The sequence below is a fragment of the Piliocolobus tephrosceles genome, chromosome 5, assembly GCF_002776525.5.
Source record: "Piliocolobus tephrosceles isolate RC106 chromosome 5, ASM277652v3, whole genome shotgun sequence".
Taxonomy (NCBI): Eukaryota; Metazoa; Chordata; class Mammalia; order Primates; family Cercopithecidae; genus Piliocolobus; species Piliocolobus tephrosceles.
Genome location: NC_045438.1, coordinates 43,674,110 through 43,701,907, shown reverse-complemented (window position 1 = coordinate 43,701,907; position 27,798 = coordinate 43,674,110). Strand labels below are relative to the sequence as shown.

Genomic DNA, 27,798 nt, shown 5'->3' with positions numbered 1-27,798 from the left:
TTATCATTAATCATCCAATAGCAGGTCTGAATAAATTAATAAAAGGCAACAGTCACCCAAAATGTCACTGAGCTAAAATTGGCCATTACATTATCTTCTGTGACTATTAAACAAAAGAAATACAGTACACAATGCAAATGGCTTAAGTATGACAGTATGTCAATAGTCCCTAAAGTCATGAGAGAGATTTCCCTAAAATCATTACTTTCAGGGAAAAAAAATTAATTAAAATCAGGTTGGCAATAAAACTACTTACTGGCTGGATCTCAGAGTGGTGTGTTGGTGGACCAGTCAACTTTGAGTGTGAACTCTTCCCATAGTCACCCTTGAGCCCATGGTCACAACTTCTTATCCCTCATCACTTTGTTAGATGATTAGGACCTGCTTGCTGGCAGGCACATCTTGCTACGGGGTCATCCTCCCCTGGTAAGAAGTTCTTCCTCCTTAGGTACCACTCTGGAGTTGGCATGGTTCCCTCCAATCGGGACTTCCTAATCTGTAATGAGCTGCCATCTTGTAGGAACAGAATACTTCCTGCCTGCAAGAGACTCACAGCCTTGCCCTTTCTGGTTCCAAAAGACTAGAAATGAGTACCCAAGGTTAGAAACTGCCCACCCCGCCTGTGCCCAGCATCACACATGCTGAGACCAGGTGCCAAACATTCTTATATGAGTGGATATCCAATAAAAATCACAAAACCACTGGATGTCTCCAAAATTCAAAGATATCGACTACAATATCCCTTTCAATTTACCTTCAAAAACAAACTGTTGCCTTAAAGTTATGCTGAAGGTCTGCTTTCACCTGGGAATTTTAATGATCTGACCAGTCTATAACTTTCCAGATTAGCCACCATCAGCAGGCCTGCTGCTCAGCTGTTGGCCTCAACTACTGAGCGTATCAGGATTTGAGTCTACTAGTCCAGCAGCGGACTCTCGTTTTCTTAAAGCCTGAAATTGCTTCAGGAATATAGCAAAATCCCCTTTTCACTGTGGTCACCTAAACTTCAGACTGAACAATGACAACTGCTGACATGAAAAGTGGTAAATCGTTAAGGCTAGTATTCTTTCTAGAAACAGGTTACTAATACTGAGAAAGAGACAGGACTGAGAATTGAGAGTAAAGGGACTCTGCCTCTGCATATAGAACGGTGGCTCAAGCCTGTAATCCCAGCACTTTGGGAGGCCGAGACGGGCGGATCACGAGGTCAGGAGATCGAGACCATCCTGGCTAACACGGTGAAACCCCGTCTCTACTAAAAAATACAAAAAACTAGCCGGGCGAGGTGGTGGGCAACTGTAGTCCCAAAAAAAAAGAATGACTGTTACTCAGCTTCTGAAGGGATCCTGTGGCTTCTGCATTATAGCAGTAGGCCTTGGTCTTTCCCTAGAAATGACATTATTGCTTTGTTCGGGGAAGGTGTTTAGTTGTATTTGAGAGGTGTAGGGTACTGATACTTTTCCGTAACTCCAGTTTTCCTGCCAATAAACCAGTGAAGCAACGTCTCAATATATGAGACATATTTTGTAAGAATACGCAAAGGATTTTAACACTTAGGAAAGAATACATCCACGTACGACAATTTCCTATAAGTAAAATATGGCAAAGAGATCAACTTTCACATAGGTTTCTATAAAACTGCCTAACACAAAAATACATATACATGGAGAACTTCAGACTGAGAATTACAACAGGACTGTTTCTTTGAGTTTGCCTTTGTCTCAAAATAAATAAATAAAAAATAAAAATAAAAATCCCGAATCAAGCCTTTGACAGGAAGAAGCCAGTAGATATCTTTTATTGTCAACTCAACTACTAAAACAGAAATAAGAAATATTTAAATATTAAGGCTTGGGAGTTAAAAGGGGAAACATGCTAATATAACCAGAACTTCTAACTCTGCCAGTAAAATGGCTTGAAGGTGGAGGCAGGTCAGGAACCCCTGGTATCTGACCTAGGCTTTTAAGACTAACAGCAGCAATTACAATACAAAATCCAGCTATTGCCCACAATTACTGCCTCTCAGGGGGTCTAAGTAATGAATCATTCATGTAACATATGCTCTATACCTTTTCAGGAAGAAGCAGACAAATCTACACAAAACAAGCTAACAGATCTCTTTATGGTCATAAAGTTTGTCACCTGCTGTTACCAGCTGCCATAAGGAAGATATTCCTTGCTTTCTTCGCCCCTTCTAAGTGGAGAGCAAGCTGAGGGAGAACCTTTTTTACTCTCAGGAATTTAGATGCTTAACAACATATTAAAGTGAGAGGTTGAAGTCCGCCCTGTGTTACGATCCTTACATTACAGTAGAGGTGCAGGCAGAGATTGCGAGAAACAACTACTGCCAGGAGGGAGCACCCACCAAGGAGGAGTTAAATTCTTCTCTCTCCACACTCATCACACCAAAACGTTCCTATCATCAAAAGGCAAGCAATGACTGCAATTGTTTTGGAAAAGCTCCCAAACTTTTCAGATGGCATGATACTGCATCTTTTCCCTCTGGCAATTGTGGTTTGTAAGAAAAAGCCCATTATTCTTTTAATGACTCAATCCACTCTTGCTTCTGCAGTATTTGTACTTGCAATGAACCATGGGGCATTCACGGTAAAAGCCACTGAGCACAGCTTTTTAAATATTAATAATTGACTTACATACCAACTGAGGGAGGACTTCACCCCTTTCTGTCTTTCTTTTTCTTTAAAGACTGGAAATTGGAAGAAGATTGGTGCTTGGCATCCAAAGGCTAAAGAGAGCAGGAGCGCATACACGCATGTGGAGGTTTTCTGTTTTAACTATAAATGTAAGGTAGTATTTGGCAGGCTAGACTCCATCTAGAGTGTGCCAGGAGCCTTCCTATGGAAAAAAGAGCTACATGCACATTTAATAATCCAAGCATTAAAGCTTCACAGTGCATGCAAGCACTCCATGTTTAAAACAGACATGCTCAGATAAAAAGCCTGAGGTCAGATGTGCCACTGTCACTGTGAAGCGACTTCTGCCACCCAGAGCTGAGTCTCCAGGCAGAGGGCTGTACAGGGCAGTGCACGGCAGGCAGGGGCTGGACAGATAAAGCTGAGGGATATGGAGAACAGAACCCATGCCTACGAAGTCAGACTTTGGCACCAATACCCAGTGTTTGTTGCTGGTTTTTTATTTTATTCTCATTTTATTTTTTTTTTTCTCCAAAGAAGTTTCAGTTAAATTACCAGCTGACTTGAGTACAAAGAGTTTCTTCTGATGTGGAATTCTAAAAGTGACAGGCATCATGAGAAGCCCTCCTGACTAAAGGAAATAATTGCTAATTAGCCGTTTACTTGAAAAGCATATTTAAAGGAGAGAGCAAAATCAAGTATTCTTAATAAATTACACTAAACCACCAAAGAGTCAATAGAATAGCTGCTATCTAAATGTATAGTGAAAAAAAAAAAAAAAGGCAAGAAAGAAAGGAAAAAAGTACATTCATGAAGTTTGCTTTCTGCATACCTTTTCAAATTTTGTCAGCAGTTCCCGCAAGTTGAAGTTCAGACCAATCATTGTCCAGTAGCCCTTGGAGCCTACATCTTTCTGGCAAACTTCCTTCAGACAACAGCGTTTAACTTCTAAACACCGTATCTTTTCTGGCTATACTTTAAAATCCTTTGTAAAATCCTTTACAAGCCTTGCCCTTGAGCTATGGTCCATCAGCAGCGGCAACAGCTTGCGCTGGGACATTTTAGCCACCCCACTGTGGGTCCGTTTTTTCATGGACTTCGGAGTTCGCAAGGAATAGACCTGCTTCTGTATTTCCTGGTAGCTGTGTTCCACGAGGCTGGCATGGTGTCCTCTTTCTCTGGGAAGCCCAGGATTCCCTTCTGCTCACCTCACTAATGACCTGCAGGCCACAACTGTTCTCTCCTGGGCCCCCAGCTTAGAGTTTGGTCTCAATTACACACAGCAAAAAAAGAAGCTATATCCTGGAAACTTTCATGAGAGAAGAAAAAAAAAAAAAAAAAAGCCAAGTATTACCAACTTCCTCCATTCAGACTGATTTCAGAATGGAAAAAAAAAAAAAAAAAAAATCCTGGGTAAAGAGCCAGTTTTCAAAGAGCATGACTTGTGTAGAGTTCGAAGGAGGAGTGTACTCTTAGCTGAAGAAACACCAAAACACAGGACAAGAGGCCACCGGTTCTCACTCTCCCAGACACCAGCAGCCTGGGTTGCTATGGTAACCACCAAGCTAGTTTCAGTCCATTTCCCTAGGTCAGCCTGGCCTAAGGCATGCTATCAATGCGACAGAACTAAAGTTGTTTTAAAAGGTGTTCTGTCTGTCCAGAGAAAAGCTCTCGCAGCAAATCTCCTAGTCCCTTCTGCCGGCTTTGTGGTAAGGGAGAGTAGCCTCAGTGGGCTCTGGCAGCTCCCCTGGCTGATCTGACAGCAGTGTGGTAATCAACTTCTCTTTCCAGCAGTTGTTTATTATTTTAATCAGCATCCTCCCTTTCCACCACCCCTCACACAGTTTGAAGTGAAAGCTCACTCCCACTTCCTGGAGGCCTGCCTGCCCCAAAAGTCAGTTCTCTATCTCTTATATTGTCTCAATCTTGAATGGATCACAGGTTCCATGTTCCAGTTGGGAGCCAACTCATGAAAAGAAAAGGGGGTGAATGTTCAAAACAACACAAATCACAAAAGGAAATACGCGTTGATTAATTTTACTTTTCAAAAAGGTATTAGCAGGAAACTGACGAAGAAAATACTTTTAACGTGTTTTGATCTCTTTGATGCCGCTGAAAGTCATTCAGACTGTTTTCTTACAGGGAATTTACTTGTTTCTGACATAAAACTTAATGAGAGAAACTACTGTACTCAAAATATGAGTAATAACTACATTGAATTTGTCTTCCATTTTGATGTTAAATTACTACTGACACTCAGAGAAATACCATCTTCCACAAAGTTTTAAGTGTCATCACTTTAAAGAAAAAAACTCCAATCCAAATTATAAATTCTTTGTAGTGATATTATGGATATCATTCCAAGGCAAATGTGATTTTGCTTTTGCATTAATTATACAGCTGTACAGTATACCAATAAAGTATAACAGAAATGTCCATTTGAAACATGTTTCTCCAGTTGTATGCAGAATTTCATCATAAAGATGCAGTGCTTATAATGGTGACACTATCACAAATAGAATAATGTAAATTTTAATACAAGTAAGTTTACTTTTTTGCATCAGGGCATAGACCAAAATGGGGGAAAATGCTGAAATCAGAATATGCATCTCCTAAAGGGCTACTGAGTTGCTTAAATAACAATACTGTTAGCACTCATTTAATCATGGGTAGTAAGAAATTCCATTTAACACCAGAAAAACTGAAAACCAATCAGGGAACAATATACAATGTTGTTATTATTTTTTGGATTTGCAAATCATTTTTCTTTCCATTTCATTCCTAACTTATTTTCATCAGTATTTAAATAGCATGTGTTTTACATATGCCCATCTATACAAATTTTAACAAGCTTTTAAAATATTTTCATTATTTTTTTCATAAAAACCTGCATGTCCCCAGGGGAAAAATGGCTTTATGAGCTTTCTAGCAGAACATGTTTCACCTCAACGCACATTTGATTTCAAAAACAAATGTGTTAATCTAATGGTTATTCAGAAATTCACAAGTAAAAATAATCTACAGTTTGGATCAAAACAGCACTGACATCTGCATGAAGACCAGCCATCAGAACTGTGGTGAAGAAACTTACAGGGAAAGTGGTCACAGGGAACCTGGTGTGCAAAGACTCTAGGGCCACATGCTGAGATCTTTCAAGAGCAGCAAATAAACTTTTTACATAAATACAAGACAAAAGAAACCAGAAGCACCATCACCATCACCACCACCACACACACAAAAAAAATAAATAAATAAATAAAAGAGGGAGAGAAAAAGAACAATCTTTCTCAGCTGGGCAAACTTCCAGCTACCACCCAGGGTGCTGGATGGCTGGGATCAGAGACATGTGCAAACACACCATTCCATTCCCCCATGCACAGATCAGAAGGGTAAATTAAACAAAAACTCTGTGGAACAACAGGGAATACCATAGTCTTTCTCTAAAGTAGACCCTTTTCTGTTTAAAGGGCTCTTATAACAAGACAAGAATGATATGTTATTATTAGAGCCCCAAATATCTTGTATCCACACCCAAGGCTAAACCCAAGGCATAAAGATGAGGGAAAAGAAAGCGTATCCTTTGTATTAGGCCTTCTTCCCCAAAGATAAGAGCAAGGGAACTTTTATCAGCCTGGTAGGCACCTGGGTCCTGGACAGGAGAAAGGAACAAGAGTATGTTCTCCCATGGAATTCGAGAGTAGAATATCCAGAAGTTGTTGCCTCTGTATCAGCTACCTTGGAACTGACATCCTCTGCTAAGGTAGAAACGAAGACACTTAACGAAAACTCCCTTATATACAGTTACGCAGCAACAAAAACTAAGATATTGACAAATCTAGCTATGATGGCAGCCTCTTTTTTTGAGATGGAGTTTCACTCTTGTTGGCCAGGCTGGAGTGCAATGGTGCGACCTCAGCTCACCGCAACCGCGACCTCCCGGGTTCAAGCAATTCTCCTGCCTCAGCCACCCGAGTAGCTGGGATTACAGGCGCCACCACGCCAGGCTAATTTTGTATTTCTAGTATAGACGGGGTTTCTGTGTGTTCATCAGGCTGGTCTCGAACTCCTGACCTCAGGTGATCCACCCAGCTCGGCCTTCCAAAGTGCTGGGATTACAGGCGTAAGCCACTACACCCAGCTGATGGCAGCCTCTTTACAAGAAAGAGTACAAAACTCAGTGGATCCATATTCAAAAATGGATCATCAAAAGAACATGGGATCATTCGAAAGAATTTTTTTAAAAAAATTCTTAACTAGTTTTATTTACAGGGTAACTATACTGTCACGAAAACACAAGAAAGCAACTAAAAATGTTGTTTTTTAAGTGTTAAAGGCAAACAGATTATCCATGTAAAGATCCAAAGTCATTCTGTGAAATTCAAATGGCTAAATATTTAATATACTACTCAAAAGTATTGCATTCTTTGATAACTGATACATTAAAAGACTTGTAAATGTGAGTTGCTTTAATAAAAGTGAGCACATTTCATCACGAATTTGTGGCTGATATCTATAAGATAAAGTGTACTTTCCATTACCCAGATGTAGTGGCCTGTGATGATAATCCTAGCTACTTGAGAGTCTGAGGTGGGAGAGTCACCTGAGCCCAGGAGGTCGAAGCTACAGTTAGCCAAGATCACGCCACTGCACTCCAGCGGGGCAACCAGAGTGAGACCTTGTCTCAAAAAAAACAAAAAAACAAAAAAAAACAGTACTTTCTTAGTTTAAAGTCAGTACACAAAATATCATCTTGGTAATATACCTACATTTCCACAGTCCTTTTTTACCAACCAACTCTTTGATACACTATCACCTGTAATCCTGTAATTATTAAAACAAAACAAAACAAAAATGCCCAGTGAAAGCAATACATCACCAGAGAGACTTAATAAATTAGATGATGACATTTGAAGTAGTTGATATTTTCCCAATTTAAGCCAATGTGCAAATAAATTATTCACTAATCCTCAGTAGGTGGAATATGCTTGACACTACCAATCCCTGTAACAGATCAACACTGAATAACCCAGGAATCTCTAGCTAAATAAACCATGTTTCAAACATAGACATAGAGTTTCATGAGAAAGCAAAAAGGTTCCAGAACCACAGAGAAGCACAGGAAAATTCAACAATGGACTCAATAAAATCTATATTTAAATTGCTCAATAAAAACCACATTCCAATGCCAAAATGAAGAGAGCTATGTGTATGGCTCTGCCAATAACTTTCAAAGGGTAGGACAATTTACAAACTTTTTGTACTTAAAAACTATATTTCATATAATTTGTTAAAAGATGATCTATTTAGTAATTTTATTAAGGCAATAAAATATTCTTTACGGTTCAGGCAAATAAGAACTTTACATCTTACTCTATAGTGGATCTTAAGGCACCCTTCCCACTAAACACAATTTTTAAAACTGTAAAGATCAAGTATGTTTTCTATGTAAATTCTAACAGGTTTCTCTTTATATTGGTGAATACAAAGAACAAAAAGAAAATAAAAGAAAAGCTTCTTAAGAGTCTCTAAAGTGAAGCATATGGAAGGTCAATAGGTGATTACACATAAATTGCTACATCATGGCTTATTCATTACTAAAATGAGGAGCTTCTGGCATGGGGAGAAAAGTTTATTTGTTGTAAGCCCATTCTGACTTAAAAAAAGATCTAGCTTATTTCTTGTGAAAGAAATATACACAATTATCCTTTTCATAACCCTTCTAACTTGGGATTTATAACTCAAAAATAAAATAGGTTCAAGACCCTAATTGTGATCTGCGTTTTCAACTCATTGTCTTCTACCACTGAAGTTCCATTAGGGAGAGATCACTCCATACATTTCGGCTTTCGAGTTAACATCAGCCAGCAGCGAAGTGTGTCAGCTGGTAGCTATTTAAGGTAATATACAGCCCTAAGGGGCAAAAAGTTCAGTCTAAGGATGGAGGCCTGAGTCCCCTGATGAAAGGGAAAACTCTCCTTTTATCCCAGGAAGTTCAGGCACTGTGCTTTGTACACAAAGAATTATTTTTAATGTTTGTCTCTTCAATATAATGCCATCTACCTTGATAATTTTAGAGGTGGTCATAGAGAAATAAAAATTAGGATTCATAAGAAAAAGATTCAATACTTAGTATATTTTCTATAACAAATAACCAGAAGATTCCAACCGACATTTAAAGAGGCACAAAGAGCTTTTTCTTCTTCAGGGGAATGGGTGGGTGGGGTACGGGTTCAGGAGGAGAAATACCAGCTGATTTGCTTCTGAATTAGCCAACCAGATGCTGGAGTCAGCCTTCAGCAACCTTCTAAATATTTAATAATTCAGACAGCACTTTATTAGGTGACTAAAAATAATGCCAAGACAAGTTAATGCTTCCAAACCATATACTTCCTAAAAAATATGCAGCATCAGACGAGAGGGAAACAATCTCAGGAGGCCAAGTCTCAAATTCCAGATGTCTACTGACAAGCCTGTAGGATATGCAACTAAATCCACAGGGCTCTGGGAAGAAGGCTCTTAAAGATTTTCAAAAGGTTTCATAAAGGTTTCTCCAGTTTTTTTTCAGTTATGCAGATTTAGAAAATTAAAGCCAAAATTAAAATATAAATTTTAATAACAGCAACTAAAATGTCAAAACAGATCAAAATTGAAAGCGCTGTTTTCAGTCACAGGTAAAAAACTGGTACTTTCCCCAGGAGGGCATTGTTCCTATAATCTGAATACATATTTAAGGAACTGAACATTGGGCAAACACAGAGGAAGTTCAAACTAACTCCATGCAATCAGCTATATTCTTGTGTATAATACTAAGCAGTGGGATTTCTCTCATGCTTGGAAGCTAATCCATTCATTGTGGAGTTACTGCTTCAACTCTGAACCAAGTCCCTGTCATCTTCTTACTTAGGAACCCATTCTGGATTCTCTGCAAAATCACATTCTAAACCTGCTTCAACTCCCTAATCATGATCCATCTTCACTAATATCACCAATAAGCAGTCAATACTTAACCACATGAACCACTCACACTAACAACTGTGGTTTCTCACAAAAAGTCCTACACCACGAACATCCTTTTTTTTTCCCTCTAGTCATATTTACTTTCTGTACCTTTATCTCTCTTCCTTCAGATGTTTGCTCTGAGCAATGAGTTCTACATAGACAGGTAACACAATGTATTATGCAGCTTACATGGAAATCAGCAGGCTGACTACAAAATGAAGAATTCCTTTATGTTAGTTAAGCCATTACATTTCCTAGAGATTATTAGAAACTGCCAAATTTGAGGGTAGGGGATAATTTAACAATGCCCATCGAATATTAAAATGCATATAACATTTAGCTCAGAAATTCTATTACTAGGAATTTGCAAACGTGTATAGACATATGTACAAGGATGCTCAATAAGTCCTACTTGACTTATTGAGCTGAAAACAATCTTTATGTCCATGGAAAGGTAACTGGGTAAATAAGTTATGGCAGACTCACATAATGAAATGCTGTGCAACTATGGAAAAGAGGGAGATAATTTCTTTTTTCTTTTTTTTTTTTTTTTTTGAGACGGAGTCTTGCTCTGTCACCCAGGCTGGAGTGCAGTGGCGTGATCTCCACTCACTACAAGCTCCGCTTCCCGGGTTCACAGCATTCTCCTGTCTCAGCCTCCCAAGTAGCTGGGACTACAGGGGCCCACCATCACACCCGGATAATTTTTTCTATTTTTTAGTAGAGACGGGGTTTCACTGTGTTATCCAGGATGGTCTTGATCTCCTGACCTCATGATCTGCCCGCCTCGGCCTCCCAAAGTGCTGGGATTGCAGGTGTGAGCCACCACACCCAGCCAAGAGGTAGACAATTTCTAAGAGCAAATAATCTCTAATATGTATGCAAATACATATCCTATGTATATGCCTAAAAGGGGGGGGAGTGATACAGTTATGTAGTTATGTCCAGGTACAATCTATGAGGTATAGATAATATTTCTGTGAAGATCTATAACATAGCAATAGTGACGACCTCCGAGGGAGGGACTGGAGAGCTGAGTGTCTAGAATGGAACAATTCAATGTTAAATCTTTTATACTGTGTGAAAATTTCACCACAGCCTGTGTTACTATTTTCACACAAAATTAAATCAATAGATAGAAAATACCCAAGTAAAACACATTTATCTTCCTGGGTAGATACCTATTCCAAAAAAGGTGGCATCATTACATTTGAAAGCTAATGCTGCTGGAGACAATTATTTTTGCCTCTCAAAGTTTCAGAAGTTTTGACGTTCCAGATGGTCTAACACTCTACTAAACCAGCACTCAATAGAAAAAAGCCTTCTGCAGCAGTGGGCTGGTCAATGGTAAGCTTTTCTCAAGGGACACATAGAACAAAGCCTTTTTGTTCTCATAAGTTACTTTATAACTAGTAACTCCTGCTTACTTAAAGGACAACTTTGTGTCTAAACAGGTATTATGTAACTCAAGCTATTCTCTTCCCAAGGAAACCAGTATCCCTATTGTCATCTAATACTGTGATACTAGGGTCTAAAGTTTTTTGGAATGTTTATAAAAATCCGTTGATAACACTTGAAAATGAATGTCTGGCCTGATTTATCCAGGCAATGGAAGCATCGCTTTATTTTTCAAGTAGGTTTAAGTGATCCCACCCAGACTGTGGCAGAGTGAAAGCACCAGAGTCTACTAGTGTCTAAAGAGATGCTGCAATACAAATAGCACTTTCGTTCATGGATCTAAATTGCAGAAGTGAAAAAGAAAATTATAATTTAATCATGAGGGCAGGTTTTTCCCGTGATGTTCTTGTGATAGTGATTAAGTCTTATTCTCTGGACCCTGCTTGTCAGGTTGAGAGACAGAAGACTTTATGTGCCATGAAGGTTACTGTAACAACATACTAAAGGAAATGAACCTCGACAGGTGAAGCACCATCTGAGACTGACATCAGCCACGTTCTTGTTTAGGGATAAGTTAAGCCACAGTAGGAGGGACTTTGCAATGCCTGGTCATCTCAAGCTCTGCATTTGAAATTGCTAAACCAAGAAATTTAAAGTATAATTTCCATCTAGAATTTGATCTGGAGATTGTTTTAACTTTAAAATCAGAATACGGAATAACTGGGAAGTAATAGAGCCTTTACAAGTACAACACCATGGGGACTCAGGGTAAAGGGTGGGAGGGAGATGAGGGATAAAAGACTACACAATGGATACAGCGTACACTGCTCGGGTGATGGGTGCACCAAAATCTCAGAAATCCCCACTAAAGAACTTATTCATGTAGCCAAACACCGCTTGTCCCCCAAAAACCCCTTGAAATAAAATATTGTAAAGAAAATAAAAAGGCAAGACAAAAACTGGAAGAAGATATTTGCAAAACGCAAATTGACAACACTACACATTGGTATAGAAAAGACTATATATAGTTCAGGATGATAAGAACTTAAGTCATCGGAACAAAACTTCCTCACTAAAAATTGAGTCAGATCATTCTACTACTATGATAGTCTGAAAAGCAATCAAGAAAACTTTTTAATCGTATGAGAAAATATTCATTGATGTTACATGTAAACTAGATGACTTATCTGTATTATTTCATCCTGGCCCTATAATATATATTTCATGGGATAAATAAGAAAGAATAACACTCTTGAAATCAAAAGACCTGTGTCATGATTTCCTTTATGACACTTATCTAGCTGCTTGACCCTGGAACTCTTGTCTGAACTTTGATTTTTCTGTGTAGAATGTTCCTCTAACACTTGAGCAAACACTCTTATCAAGAAAGACATTGACTAGTACTATATAATTGTGCATTTGTTTCAACAAAAATTTATTGAGAGTTAGATAGTTTTAGTTACAGGACAATTAAGATTTTCTTATTATTATATGTATACCAGGAATACCTGCATTGACTTTTTCAGAGGTGAGGGTTCCACCAGTTTTCATATATTTCAAAAACAATTGATAAAAACTCTAAAAATATATTATTATAGTATATTATTTATGTTGGTTTAACAGCAAAAACCATGATTACTTTTGCACAAACCTAATATTTTGAGAGAAGCTGAGTGTATGATATTTTAAAATATTTCTTCATTTTTTACCACAATGAAAACTTGTTAAGAGTTAACACTGACTATTATTAACAACAAAATTTTAAAACAAAATATGAACAGATTACATGAAAATTTATCAACGACCAGTAATTATTATTATTATTTTTTGAGACAGAGTCTCTCTCTGTCACCCAGGCTGGAGTGCAGTGGTGTGATCTAGGCTCATTGCAACCTCTGCCTCCTGGGTTCAAGCAATTCTCCTGTCTCAGCCTCCTGAGTAGCTGGGATTACAGGCTTGTGCCACCACACTCAGCTTAATTTTTGTATTTTTAGTAGAGACGGGGTTTCACCATGTTGGCCAGGCTGGTCTCGAACTCCTGACCTCATAATCCGCCCACCTTGGCCTCCTAAAGTGCTGGGATTACAGGCGTGAGCCACTGCGCCTGGCCTATGACTGGTAATTATTAAAAGCCACACTGAATAATAAAATATTCATCACATCAGTGAAGCCATTCCTAAAATAGCAATGCTCTATTTTATTCATTGATGTAGCCCCAGAAATTACAACAGTCTCTAACATATAGTAGACAATGAAAAATCATTATTGAATTACTAAATTTTCTCATACATAACATCTCAAACAACTTTGAAACTTTAAAACAACTTGGAATCACCAATTAATATACCCACATATACACACTACTTAAATATCAAAATATCTTAATATTTTTTCATATTTCTTGCTTCACTTCTCTTTCACCTTCTGATATGGTTTGACTGTGTCCCCACCCAAATTTCAACTTGAATTGTAGCTCCCATAATTCCCACATGCTGTGGAAGCGACTTGGTGGGAGGTAATTAAATCATGAGGGTGGGTCCTTCCCATGCTATTCTCGTGATAGTGAATAAGTCTGATGAGATCTGATGGTTTTATAAAGGAGAGTTCTTCTGTACAAGCTCTCTTGCCTGCCACCATGTAAGATGTGCCTTTGTTTTTCCTTTGCCTCCAGCCATGATTGTGAGGCCTCCACAGTCATGTGGAACTGTGAGTCCATTAAACCTTTTTTTAAAAAAATAAGTTACCCAGTTTTGGGTATGTCTGTCTTTATCAGCAGCATGAAAATGAGCTAATACATCTCCTCATAGGATTTCTACATGCCATCATTCCTGACTCCAGTCTTTCTATATTCTCAAGTTCTGTATGCTGCACGACAAACCTAACTGAGCTCGAAAACTAATGAAAAAGTTACTTTTTTAGCTCACCTTCTATTTCCTCATTAATGTTAGTATACTAGTAGCTAATTTAAAATTGAAATTAAATATGACAGTTTTTAGAACACTTATACAAAATGCTTATACCTGGCAAGTTCTGTTTTTGCTCCATAGAAAACACTTAACATTAAAAAAAAGATAAAAAAAAAAAAAAAAAAAAAAAAAAAAAAGAAGTTCCCTTTAAGTTCCTGGCTTATAGATTTAAAATTCAAACATTCGGCTGGGTGTGGTGGCTCAGACCTGTTATCCCAGCACTTTGGGAGGCCGAGGTGGGCAGATCACGAGGTCAGGAGATCAAGACCATTCTGGCTAACACAGTGAAACTCCGTCTCTAGTAAAAATACAGAAAAATTTAGCCAGGCGTGGTGGCAGGCGCCTATAATCTCAGCTACTCGGGAGGCTGAGGCAGGAGAATGGCGTGAACCTGGGAGGCAGAGTTTGCAGTGAGCTGAGGTTGTGCCACTGCACTCCAGCCTGGGTGACAGAGCGAGACTCCATCTCAAAAAAACAAATAAATAAAATAAAATAAAATTCAAACATTCTTTATATTATCATATCATTCCCTATTTAAAATAAAACAAAGTAAAATTCAAACATTCTTTATATTATCATATCATTCCCTGTTTCTTTAATGATTCTCCATATTCCAACCCCAAAATAACTAAACTGTGATCCAGTGCTGTCCAACAGAACTTTCTGTGATAATGAAAATATTCCATCTTTGTGTTGTTCAATAGTAGGATGGCTATTAAACATCTGAAATGTGGTTAATGATGTGACTGGGGAAATAACTTTTGATTTTAATTTTAATTCATTTAAATTTAAATAGTCACATACAACTAGCGGCAATGGTATTGAAGAATGCAGACCTAATTCCTAACTTTCAAGGTGCCACAATACAGCCTTATCCTACATACCAGGCATCATTCCTACAATGTTCTAAACAACAGGCTTTCCTAGCATGCCCGGATGCACTTTGTACTTTTTCTCTGTTGACAGGATTCTATTTTCTTAAATAATATCCTCCTCGTGTTTTTTTTTTTTTTTTTTCATCTATTCAAATTTTATCCATCCATTGAAGTCCAATTCAATTTCTACCTTCTACTCAAAGCCCTGCATTATAATCCTAATTCAACGATTTCCTATCCAAATCGGCCATCTCCATTATGCTGTACTGTTACCCTGTACCTTATTTACATGTTGCCTTGGCTTGTTTACAGGTTGTTTTGGCAATGTGCTTTCCCTTCCTTGACACCCCAAGGGAGTTAAGTTCTTTGAGAGTTAAATAATTAAGAAAAAAGTTAAATTTATTTGTCCCTCAAATGACCTATAGAGTCCTAAACATAAAACCATTGCTCAATAAATACTTTTTATTTGACAAGAGTAAAACAATTTGAATATATTAAAATGATTCACTCTCCACGTTTTGCCATAATAGAAGAGAAAGACATGATCTTGACAGACTTTTATACATTTACAAAGTTACCATAATAGTCTCCAATTCAAATTGCAAGTCAAAAATTCTAGGGCTTGATTTTAATCCATCGTTCTATTTTCTAAGGATCCCAAGTTACCCTGCAGATCTGTACTCATCTTAACTCATAAATTTCCCCTAGGACAGAGAGGCTCCCGTCTTCCTGTAAATCATTCAAGCTTAACTTCATGATGGAAAACGTTAATTTGATTGTATTTTTTGGGTCATACTTTAAATTTTAAAAGAAAGTGCTGCCCTCTTGTGAAATGAGGTAGAAGATTTATCATTTCCCATACTACAAAGGGATTAAAAGTTAAATTTTAACATTAAAACAAAAATAGGGTTTCTCTCAAAGTTGTAAATGTTTCCCCTGAGGTCTCTCCCCACTGTGCTTTTCTGCTCTGTTGGTGAATTTCCCAACCAAATGAGAAATGGATATTAGGGTAAACTGCTCGCCCTTGCACTATAATTGAAAGATAATGAATGAGTGGTATATATTCACTCTATTGGGAATGAAAGGCTGCAGTTTCTTTATATTACTGAAGGGATAAATGGGAATGAGAGCCAGAGAAGGAGAAGATGCATCAGTGACAACATGGGAAGACTCAAGTCAACTCACTGTCTGACCTTGGGCAAGAGTTTAACCCATATGTACTCTTCTCTCTTAGCTATAAAGTGATTATTTCAGTAATATTCCAAACTGTGTAAAGATGTGTTAATGTTAAGTGAGAAGTTAAGGTGACATAAATAGCATAGTGTTTATCATCACATAGTAAGTGCTTATTATAAGTCATTTAAACAATAGGGTCCCTAAGAAAATCTAACAACTGCAATATATGTGGTCCTTTATTCAGGCGTTCACTATGTGACATAGGTACTAGATACCATGAAAAAAATATATATATATGTAAGTATTATTTTGCAGGAGCTTCCATTCTGGACTATCCACGTGTGAAAGTTTTAGATACCAAAATGGAATAAACTATGTCAAACCCTAGCACATGGAGTTGGAAGGCCATGAAGGGGGAGCCCTCACTCGCAAATGCCTGTAAAGGCCTTATAGTAGACATTTCTGCATTTACTGCACATTTGCCTGTAACAGGACGTATAGCAAGCAAATTCCCCTAGACTGCAAAGCTCCAGATTAGTAGCTTGCACAAGGACACCTGTCTAGTAACGATGTCTTTAACAATGATTTGTCGTCAACTCTTAGAGCAAGCCCTTGTAACCAATGATCTTTCTGGTTTAACAAATAGTTTATGACAACTTCTTCTCTTTGTCTTTAAAAGTCTCCCTTTGGTCCCAACCTTTTTGATGTGCCTGTGATTTGGCACAGTACACATTTTCTGGGTTGCAATCCTCTGCTATTTTCAAATAAACTCCTCTGTTCTGGAGAGCCTAAGTTTCTTTTTAGGTTAACACATGAAAATACATGAACAATTATTCCATAGTTTCATGAAGAACAAGTATGAGCAGATTCACAATTGATAGAAATGACCAATATAAATCCTATGGGCTTTAAGGATCCTATAAAATATATCAGTTCACTCAAAACCTACTTGAGTGACAAATAGTGAATTATCTCAATTCCAAGGGTTCTAAGAACTAGACAGGAGAAAACAAATCCCAAACTGAGTATTATCCAATAGAGTTTTCTTTCTTTCCAGTGTGTGATTTTTGGAATAAGATTTTGCTTTTACTCCTACCCTCTGTTTTGGAATTAGGATGAAGGGAGGATGAGAGATTGGCTGGACAAAATAGTATAGCAAGAGCAGACTGAGCTATTTTGACTATTTCTCTAACATCACTAACAAAACTTGAGTAACTCACACACTGGTTTTCATTTACCCACCACATTTGGTCTCACATGTAAATAGGTCCATTTACATAAGAATATTAGGAACAGGTGTGCCCATTTTAAAAGGTGTTTAAAATGTAGAACATTCTTTGATTTTCGGTACACTGAGGGAGTTGTCTACATAAAGTAATCTTCAGAAAATTCTTCTGTAATGTAGGAGATCTTTTGTCAAATTAAAAGCCACCCCCTGATACATTTGCTTTCCCAGTTTGGATTTTTATGTGTGAGAGGTTTTCCTTACTTAGGAAAAACTCCCATTTCTTGATGGGTATTATGATAGGGAATAAAGGAATGCTGGCATGGTGAAGTGAAAAAATGTCTCAAGGAGAGTATGGATCTTATATCTCCTTAATATACTATGTATATTCTCTTTTTAAGCAAAATCTTTTTTAAAAAATAACCTGTAAGAATGGAGGAATGACAATCATGTTGTTCTGTTATTCGAATTAGTTGCTTGTCTGTTCAAATAGCAGACAGCCACACAGAGGAACCTAGTAACATGTTGGTGAGCTAACTGTGGAAAAAAGTCTCCAATTAAATGCTAAGAAAGGAAATTAACATGCACACATTTTAAATTAAATAATGCTTTGACTTTACTGGAGTCAGGCAAAAGCAACGTTGACTCATCATACACTTAAGGGAATGCTTCTAATAAATAAATCAAGTTTAAAAAGGTGGAAAAACATGCCTCAATAACTTTTCAAGCCGAATAGAACTGCATGACACTGTAACCACTAATTTTCTCAATCTTGTAGAGGGAGTAGAAGTCTGACAAGGTGAACTGTTAAGTAAGTATACAGTAAAATCGAAGGAGTAGACCTAGGTCTTGTTACCATTTATTTAATCAGGTAAAATAGAATCTGTTTAGTGACCCATATGAAAGATCAACAAGAAAAGGATTTCAAGTTCAGAGAATAAGAGAAATGAACCCCTAGAGTGTGTGCTAAATAATATGTTTTCAATAAAGGTGTGTTGATTCAATGTGATGGACCACTGAATACCATTTTGACATAAATTTTTTTAAAGAGTTGCTTTCTCCCCACTCCAATTACAAGCAGCCAACTCTGCTCTGACCTCCCACTTTTTGCCAGAGTCAGAACCACGCTTTGAGGAGCCCATAATACTCGCATCACCAACACAGCTTTCTCCATACCTCCTGCCCCTTTTAAAATTTGTTCTCCTTGAGCCCCAACAGCCCCGTTATGCAACACAGATTTCTTGATCATCACCTTTAAGGGTGTCTTCTCCAGCTCCTTTTATTTTTTCAGATTCTTACACGTTTCCTCTAACCCTTCAGATTCTGTCTCTTGTTATTAATCAAAAAACTAACATCACCCGTATATTTGCTACCTTGTTAATTTTGAAAAGTATCAATTTATGATGTGAATCCTATTTCCATTATTTGCCTAAATGTGTTTCTCTGTTCCTTCTAAATTGAACTAAGAGGAAAGCCCAAGGAATAATGCAGAAGTTATCTTTGAAGCCAGTAAGTTTAAAGACATCTTCAAAACAGAATACTTTATAACAAAACAGTATCTAAGGACTATAACTATTTTTAAAGATACAATTCTATTGAACTGAATAAACAAAATTATTTTTAATAATTAAGGCAGACACAAATAATTTCTTAGAGTGTCCTCAAGAACAAAAATTACTTGGGAATAGAATCCAATTTAATCCCTGGCATGGATAAAACTCCAGGACTTTACAAAACTCTATGCTAATCTCAGCCTAAAATAAACAATAGAGGGACCAACTCTCCACAACAAACAGTTTCTTGAGAATAGCAAGAAACTGCAATTCGGGTTATGCTTGCTATGGCCGACCATAGGTGCATGCAAAGAGGCTGAAGCAAGGGGAGGATTTGAAAGAAAAAACGTCCACATGAACTGTTTTGAAACAAAGACCACTGGTTCCAGGAGCTTGTTACAGCAATCCACATTAGCTCATTGATGAAAGCAGTTCTTGTTATGCAAATTTCCTTGTGCAAGCAGCTTATCTGGAATACTATGGTTCTGAGGAATTTCTTGGGATAAGTTCCATCGTAGGCATACATGTGTGAGCTCCCTTACTTCATGGCCTCCTGGCTCCCTTTTGTTACTGCTTGACATAAACCACCCCATTTTGGTACTGGCAAGTCTTATATCAACTATATTCAAATTTATTATTACTCTTTAATGCAGTTGAGATAAAATTGGTTTCTCTGACAAACTAAGAATTACAAAATGATACAGTTTATTTTTTAGAAAAACACTGGGAAAATGTAACGAAAACACTGCCAGGGAAAAGCATATAAATTAGGCCCTAAAAATGTGTGACTAATATATAGCCAAATATATAATTCCATATACTTTATATTTTATGATTGTCATAATTATCTCCATTTTTAGAACTTCTTGAGATTATTATGATATTAACAGTTTGTAAAACTAAATAATATTACATGTGTAATTAAGTATTTATTTTTACTACTTAATGAGTCAGATAAAAAGCATTCATTTTGAATACTCTGGTATTTTATTCAAAAACGCTAATTCAGTTTAGAAAAGTATTGAACCTATGTATGAAGCTCTTATATTTTGCATGTCTGGATCCAAAATAACATGTAAGCATCAGCCATTTGAACAAAGCAGGGAGACTTTTCCAATATTAATTTTAGAGTTAATTTAAAATGGCATAAGAGGGTAAGGATTAAGAATTTTTTAGGGCCGGGCACGGTGGCTCAAGCCTGTAATCCCAGCACTTTGGGAGGCCGAGACGGGCGGATCACAAGGTCAGGAGATCAAGACCATCCTGGCTAACCCGGTGAAACCCCGTCTCTACTTAAAAATACAAAAAACTAGCCGGGCGAGGTGGCGGGCGCCTGTAGTCCCAGCTACTCGGGAGGCTGAGGCAGGAGAAAAGCGTAAACCCGGGAGGAGGAGTTTGCAGTGAGCTGAGATCCGGCCACTGCACTCCAGCCTGGGCGAGAGAGCAAGACTCCATCTCAAAAAAAAAAAAAAAAAGAATTTTTACTTCACAAGCATTTAGTTCTGTGTATAAGGTTTCTACATAGGCCTACATAGGGTTTTACTTTTCCTTCACATGTATTGATTTGCTTTAGCAATTGTGGATCCATGACTCTTATTCACGTATCCCCCTGCTTTGCAAAGGTAAATATAAATTAGTCATACATGACTCAATATTAAGAAGAAAAATTTCCCATTAGTTTTGCCTTTTTCAGGAAGATTATGAAAATAATTAACTGCATTACAAATGTGACATGACACAAACATCATGAACTCAATTGTGCAGGTAAAAAAATTTTAAAAAACATGTGTGTATGTTTCTACAAGAATATAGTGGTGCAATTTTTGATCCAGTCTCAGGACCACCTCAGCAAAATTAACACAATTTTTTTTTTCAGATGGTGTTTCATTCTTGTTGCCCAGGCTGGAGTGCAATGGTGTGGTCTGGGCTTATTGTAACCTCCACCTCCTGGGTTCATGCGATTCTGCTGCCTCAGCATCCCGAGTAGCTGGGATTACAGGTGTCTGCCACCACACCCGGCTAATTTTTGTATTTTTAGTAGAGATGGGGTTTCACCATGTTGGTCAGGCTGGTCTTGAACTCCTGACCTCAGGTGATCTGCCTGCCACAGCCTCCCAAAGTGCTGGGATTACAGGCATGAACTACCGCACCCAGCCCAATTAATGCAAATTTTTAACAAAACAAAATTATTTACAAAATAAACAAAAATCTGAACATCATAACTATCCAATATAATCTACTCTCTTACTGGAAAAAGTTAAACTCTTTTCCTCTTGTTTTACTCAAATGCAATATTTTAAACCTTAACTTATGATAGTCTCCTTAAAATACATGAGTTTCCATTCATCTCTGATAAACCAAAATCTAAACTTTCACCTTTAAAGTGGCCCTTATCAACTTCCATGACTCTTTCTCTAGTTTTAAAATAACCATTCATGTATGTTACTTTCTAGTCTCCATCATCTTCTGATAGAGACATGAGCCGTTGACTACCCAGAACCTTTAAGTTTAGCCTTGAACTTTTCTCTAATGCACCAATACGTTTTCCACGACAATCTACTATAAAATAGTAGATACTACTATAAAATAGTGGCTATATAGATACTATAAAATAATAATAATAACTCCAGGAAAAATATCCTGAAGATCATGATGAAAGGAAGACTGAAAAAGAGGATTTGGGATTCTGATAGACTCCATGGAAAAGCAAAAAGTTTATGCAAACTCAGAAGGAACAAAAAAGTATTAAATTAGGTTCACAGTCAAAATTTCTCTGATTATGTAAAATCTATTTGAGAAGCACATCCAATAACACATTTTACAGTCATAAATATAATCTACCCAGGGATATCAATATTAAAAAACCATACCAATATTTATTCCCTCAATTCTAGGGGAGACTATATATTCAAAATAAAACAACTACTCTATTGGGAAAAGAAAATCTCCTCCTTGGGTTGGGGAGATTGTGTCACTATTTTGTAATTTCCCCAAAATAAAGAAGGCATTTCAAATTAAATAGATAAGAAAACCTGACATTGTAGAGTCCCCTGAGAGAGTAGAGGAGGTGGGCAGATTTGTGACATTTTATCTCTAGACAAACTTTCCTGTCACTAGTACAAAACAGGAGAAATGGAGCTATTTGCAGCACAATTTATCTGAACAAGGGGAAGGCAAGCACAAAACTTCTCAAAAATTCCTCAAAATGTATTACTTTTGCCTCTTGGGATTAGAGTTAGGAAAACAAAAGATTGCAAACGCACACGAAAAAAGATATTAAGGTGAGAATGAAATCAGATCAGCAGAAAATGAAAAAGAAATGGCTTGAAATAAGATCTAAATATGACTAAGGCAACTAAGACAAAAAATTAGGCTTTATACAATGAGCATAATTTCTGTAGACCTATACTACATATTAAACCCACACCTGTTAATTTTTCTGGCTCATAATTCTGGGTATTTGTACAAGTAGTCTAAATTAAAGGAAAATTAGCCATAATGAAAAGAGAAGTTCAGACCACGCTTTTGCAGCTTTTTAACTGGGTCAAAATTGGCCAGTCCAAACACAGACAGTAATTAAGAAAATATCATCATCTTTTCAAAAAGGGACATACACTCTATGCCCTGTTTGAGATCTCATTAATTTGGAATAAGTTCTAGTCAAAGACAAACAGGTTTTAATACCATACTAGATTTTAATTATAGCTAAATGTAGTTGCTAATTTTATATTCATGTAAACACTTGCATTGCCTGTGTCAAGATTCCTCAGCAATATTTCTGTGAACCGAAAAACATAAAGTCAACCAATCACTAATCAACTGCTTCATTCATGGCAATATTATTCGGGTCCTGAGTATTTTTTCCTTAATAACTGAGTTCTACTCAATTGAATTTTGAAAGCATAAGATAAACTCAAACTCTAAAAGTAGCATTTTGCTATCTTACTTAATATAAGCATGGCATCCAAAATCTATAATTACCTTAGGGCCAAGGAATCATTTCCGTAATGGGTTATGTAACCCCAAAATAAAACTCTACATGCCCCTGCCAACCATCTGAATGGACCAATCCTCTCGACCAAGGGCATCCAGGGTTAACCTGCAAAACTAGTTCAAGTCAAGATGGAGGAGGGGGTCAACATGCCTCATTATACCCCTCCAGCATTAACATCAACACAGACTTTAAGTCTGATATGAAACATCCGTAATCTGTTCTCTCTGAAGTCTGCTACTTGGAGGCTTCCTCTGCAGGATAAAACCTTAGTCTTCACAACCCCTTACTGTAACCCAGACATTCTTTTCTACTTTGAATAATCTTTCAACCAATTGACAATCAGAAAATTTTCAAATCTACCCATGACCTGGAAGCACCTGTCCCTCCATTTTGAGTTGTCCCACTCTTCCAGATCGAACCAATGTAAGTCTTACATGTATTGACTGATGTATTATGTCTCCCTAAAATGTATAAAAGAAGCTGTAACCCAAATACCTTGGGTACATGTCCTCAGGACCTCCTGAGGCTGTGTCATGGGTGCATCCTTAACCTTGGCAAATTAAACTTTCTAAACTAATTGAGAACTGTCTCAGATACTCTTGGGTTCAGAGTTATTATCATTGGTGAGAATGACTTAGGAACCCTAAGATACAATCTAGTGCACAGTTTGTATTATTAATAATTGACTTTCCTCAATTCCAAAGGAAAAAAAAATTATTTCCCTCTATTTACTTATTAATCTGAAATAAATATTCTTTGTTCAAGGACTTCTGGTCTTCCAATGAAACTGATAACCAAAAGACAGCTGGCATTAAAAACTATTTCAACTGCAAAAATTAAAAATTAATATATTATAGATTTCAAAAACAATGATCACAGTTGAGAAGCAGTTCTTTTCAAAACATTTTAATTTATAGTAAATATTGGGACCAAGTTGGCAGACTTTTATACAAACTCCTAATAATAACAGTTGTTAAAACAAGCATTTACATAGCAATTTTCAGGAGACCAGAGCTTTGAACAAACAAATATAAACTGTACTTCTGATAACATACCTCCCTGCTCAGATCTGTAAGTTGTAAGATACTCTTTAAAGGGATAAAAACTTAACACATTTTTTTCTTGCAATTTCTCAATAAGGTGTAAGTTCATGATCTTAGTATAGAAATACATAAATTGAATGTATGATACCAGCTGAGGAAGATGTAAAATAGAGTTTAGACACTGTAAAGCTTTTGGGGTTCTTTGGTATTATACTAAGGGATAAACTTAATGTATCATGGTTAGGGTTGGACTTTGGTTGTCCTCTCTAATCTACTCTTTACAATAATTCAATTCCATTTATAATATACTTGATAAGTATATTCTGATTTCTCTTTGAGCACCTGACACGATGGGGAACTATGTCTCATTAACATTAGATTCCACAAATTCTTATTGATATTAAGGTGGAGGGGGAGATGTTTCCATGATACGTCTTAGCTTCCTCTTGTATCACAGAACTAACACATTTTCAAAAGATAATCCTTTCTCTATTTGACTATAACTATCATGATCCCTTGGTTTCTCTCTCTCTCTCTCTTTCTTTCTCTCTCTCTCTTGCTCTCAAAACCAAAAACGCTTTGTTCATTGAGCCATTTTTTTGAAATCTTAATGTTGTCTGCATAATCTCTGGCACATGCTGGAGCCTTTCCTGGGAATAGCCTCCCTCTCTCCTGCCCCTGATAATGCCTCATGGCCCTATGACCAGGATACTATCAATACATTCTTCCGAATTATCTGCAGATGCTCTTTCCTGGAAAGCCTCCTTTAGCATCTCAAGGCTTTGTTAATGCCCCTCTTCCATATAGAAACTCCCACAGCAACATCGTGCAGATAGCCTTAACACAACACAGATCACCTTGTCTGTTTATACAGCTTCATGATTCAAAAAAATGCTGAAAATAAAAGCAATAAGATGAGAAAAAAAAAAAAAGTAAGAAGCAATAAGACTGCATTCATTGACTGATGGGGTGTGGAAAGGAATAGAAACAAAGTATTCAAGAATGATACCTAAATTTCTGGCTTGCGTAACTGAGCAAGATTAACAAACAAGAGAATATACTAAGGGAAACAGACATGAGTTTTAAAGGATCGGTTGAATCACAAACTCGTATGTCTGGTGAGCAGTTGCATATAATAGTTTAGAGCTCAGGAGAGAGTTACGGGATGGAGACAAAGATTTGGGAGTCATTAGCAAATAGATCATTACAGAAGCCTGGGAATAGTACATCCAGTGAAAATGAAAGAGATTTAAGGACAGAAATCTGGAAAATTAGTTAAGTACAGAGCAAAGGAAAGTGAACAAAGAATTTTTTGTTTTTTTCACTTTTTAGTGAAAAAAATGGCCAAATGTAGCAATAAAACTAAGAGTATATGACAAATCCAGAGGAGAGGGCATTTCAAGGAGAGTATTGTCATTGTACAATGGACAGGAAGATGAAATTATGTAAAATCTGGGGAGAGGTAAGCAGTAAGGTCATCCGTGATCTTGGCAATGCCCATGCTGTTGTCATTGATGCAGAACATCATTGCCTTCCTTTTCTTTTATTTTTATTATTTTATTTTATTTTATTTTTTAGAAACAAAGTCTCATTCTGTCCCTTAGGCTGGAGTGCAATGGCAAGATCATAGCTCACTGCAGCCTTGAATTCCTGGGCAATCCTCCCACCTCAGCCACCCGAGTAGCTGGGACTACAGGCATGAGCCATGCCTGACTAATGTTTTAAAAAAATGTCTTAGAGATGGGGGTCTCGTTATGTTGCTCATGCTGGTCTTGAATTCCTGGCCTCAAGCGATCCTCCCACCTCAGTCTCCTGAGTAGCCCCATTGCCTTCTAAAAGGATCACAAGCAATAACTACAACTTAATATATACCATTCTATCATACAAGAAAAAGAAAACACACATAAAGTACATGTGCAACTTCCAAAATTAATTTTAAATACCACTGGTAACTCAGAGCACCATTTAGTAACTTTGATTAATTGAAAATCAATTCTGATGCAATTTTCCAAACAGATATATCCTAGATCTAACTCTTTGCTAAGAAAACGGATGTTGTACTACTATGAAATTCTACGTACAGTGACAAACAATGACAGACCTATGACAGACCTACGTTAAGTGACTTCTTGACTGTTAAACAAAATTTTTGACTGTTAAACAAAATTTTTTGACTGTTAAACAAAATTTCTGACTGTTAAATAACAATTCTAGTGATTTACTGCCTCCAAATCCCTATTTAAAGGAAGCATCCAGGCTCTAGAGATAAGCAGTCCCAAGAGTAACAAAACCAATTTCACCACATTCAAAACAAAACACTGCGGTCTGAAAGAATGACAAAAAACATGAACTATTTTTTTTATTTAAATATATTTCAAAGAATAAAAACAGTGTGAATACATCAACAAGGATGACAGATGCGCAAGAGCTTGTCTTCCCAGTATAATGAGCACTGTTTTAAAGAAAAGTCCCCTGTACTTCAAAATTGTTTCAAATGTTTCAACTAGAAAATCATTAGTGGTTTTTTAAAACAGTGCTCTCATTAGATAAAAAGCTTTTCTGAGTTTATAAACTACATTAACCATTTGGAGTATTTCAGAATTAACTAACATGGTGGAAAAGAAAATTTCCTAAATATTATCTTGCTATCTAGAGTTTCCAGACACTGAAGTTATACAAATACAGCGCAGTGTCTAACAATGTCTGATGCATAAGGTTAAATATGTCTCTTCTATGAGCCGTAATTCCTGAATCCTCCTATTCACTCAAGTTGTTTAAAAGGCTCACGTAAAGAAGCCATAATAAAACTTTTTTAAAAGATTTTTAAAAAATTCAGAAAAAGAAGAAAATTAAATCAGAAAGTGGAGTCTATGGTAGCAACTATAATTGAGCACAGGGCTCCCAGTAAGTGTAAATGAGCCTGGAGCTCCCTGGCTGCCAAAGCAAACAGAAAAGCAGAAATTAGTTACATCATTATCCAATGTCAATTAGGGTGGAGGGGAAAAGGCAAGATATTTAAACATATACCATGTACAGAAAAACACCATTTCTTTCTTTTTTTTTTTTTTTAAAAAACAACATGCATGCGAATACAAGTGCTTGTATATACATACGTAAAATGTTCTGGAAAGCTGTATAAGAAACAGTGGTTATTCTGGGTGTAGTACTTAGGAAGTGAAGACCCACAGGGCAGGAGATATTTCACGTTATAACATCTATATACGACTACAGTTGCTCTTTCAAGAAACGTGCATTATTTCACAGTGTAAATGTCTATATTAGATTTATATATAGTTTATATTAAACTATAATTTTATTTTATAATTTAGAAGTATAATATAAATGAATGTAAAATAATAAAGAAGATAGTACAGGGCAGAGTAATCTAAGGGCCACATAACTACATTAGATTCTGAACATCACAATATGATAGAAATCAAGAAGCACTTGACTGGGTGCAGTGGCTCATGCCTGTAATCCCAGCACTTTGGAGGGATGAGGCAGTTAGAAGGCTTGAGCTCAGGAGTTTGGGAGCAGCCTGGCCACATGGCAAGACCCTGTCTCTACCAAAAGTACAAGAAATCAGCCGGGTGTGGTGGCATGCACCTGTGGTCTCAGCTGCTTGGGAGGCTGAGGTAGGAGAATTGCCTGAGCCTATACAGAAAGGTTGCAGTGAGCCAAGATCACACCACTGCACTTGAGGCTGGGTGTCAAGGAAGACTCGGTCAGAAGGAGAGGAGAGGAGAGGGGAGGGGAGGGGAGTAGAAGGGAGGGGAGGTGAGTGGGGAAAGGAAAGGAGAAAGGGAAAGGAAAGGAAAGGAAAGAAAAGGAAAGGAAAGGAAGGGAAGGGAAGGGAAGGGAAAGGAAGAAAGAAAAGAAGGAAAGAGGAAGGAAGGAAGGAAGGAAGGAAGGAAG

General features: G+C 37.2%; 1 protein-coding gene across 9 annotated transcripts in view; it reads right to left on the bottom strand.

Annotated features, from left to right (window-relative positions):
• Nucleotides 1-27,798, bottom strand: part of UTRN (utrophin) — a 580,797-nt gene that overhangs the window by 193,218 nt on the left and 359,781 nt on the right. Inside the window, exon 1 of one of the 9 annotated variants that reach the window (XM_023183787.2) lies at nucleotides 3,487-3,950. The exons of the other annotated variants lie outside the window; for them this stretch is intronic. Coding sequence (XP_023039555.1) covers nucleotides 3,487-3,537 — 51 coding nt within the window. The 5' untranslated portion in view covers nucleotides 3,538-3,950. Of the gene's footprint in view, nucleotides 1-3,486; nucleotides 3,951-27,798 lie in introns of those variants that run through there. 9 annotated transcript variants of the gene reach the window in all.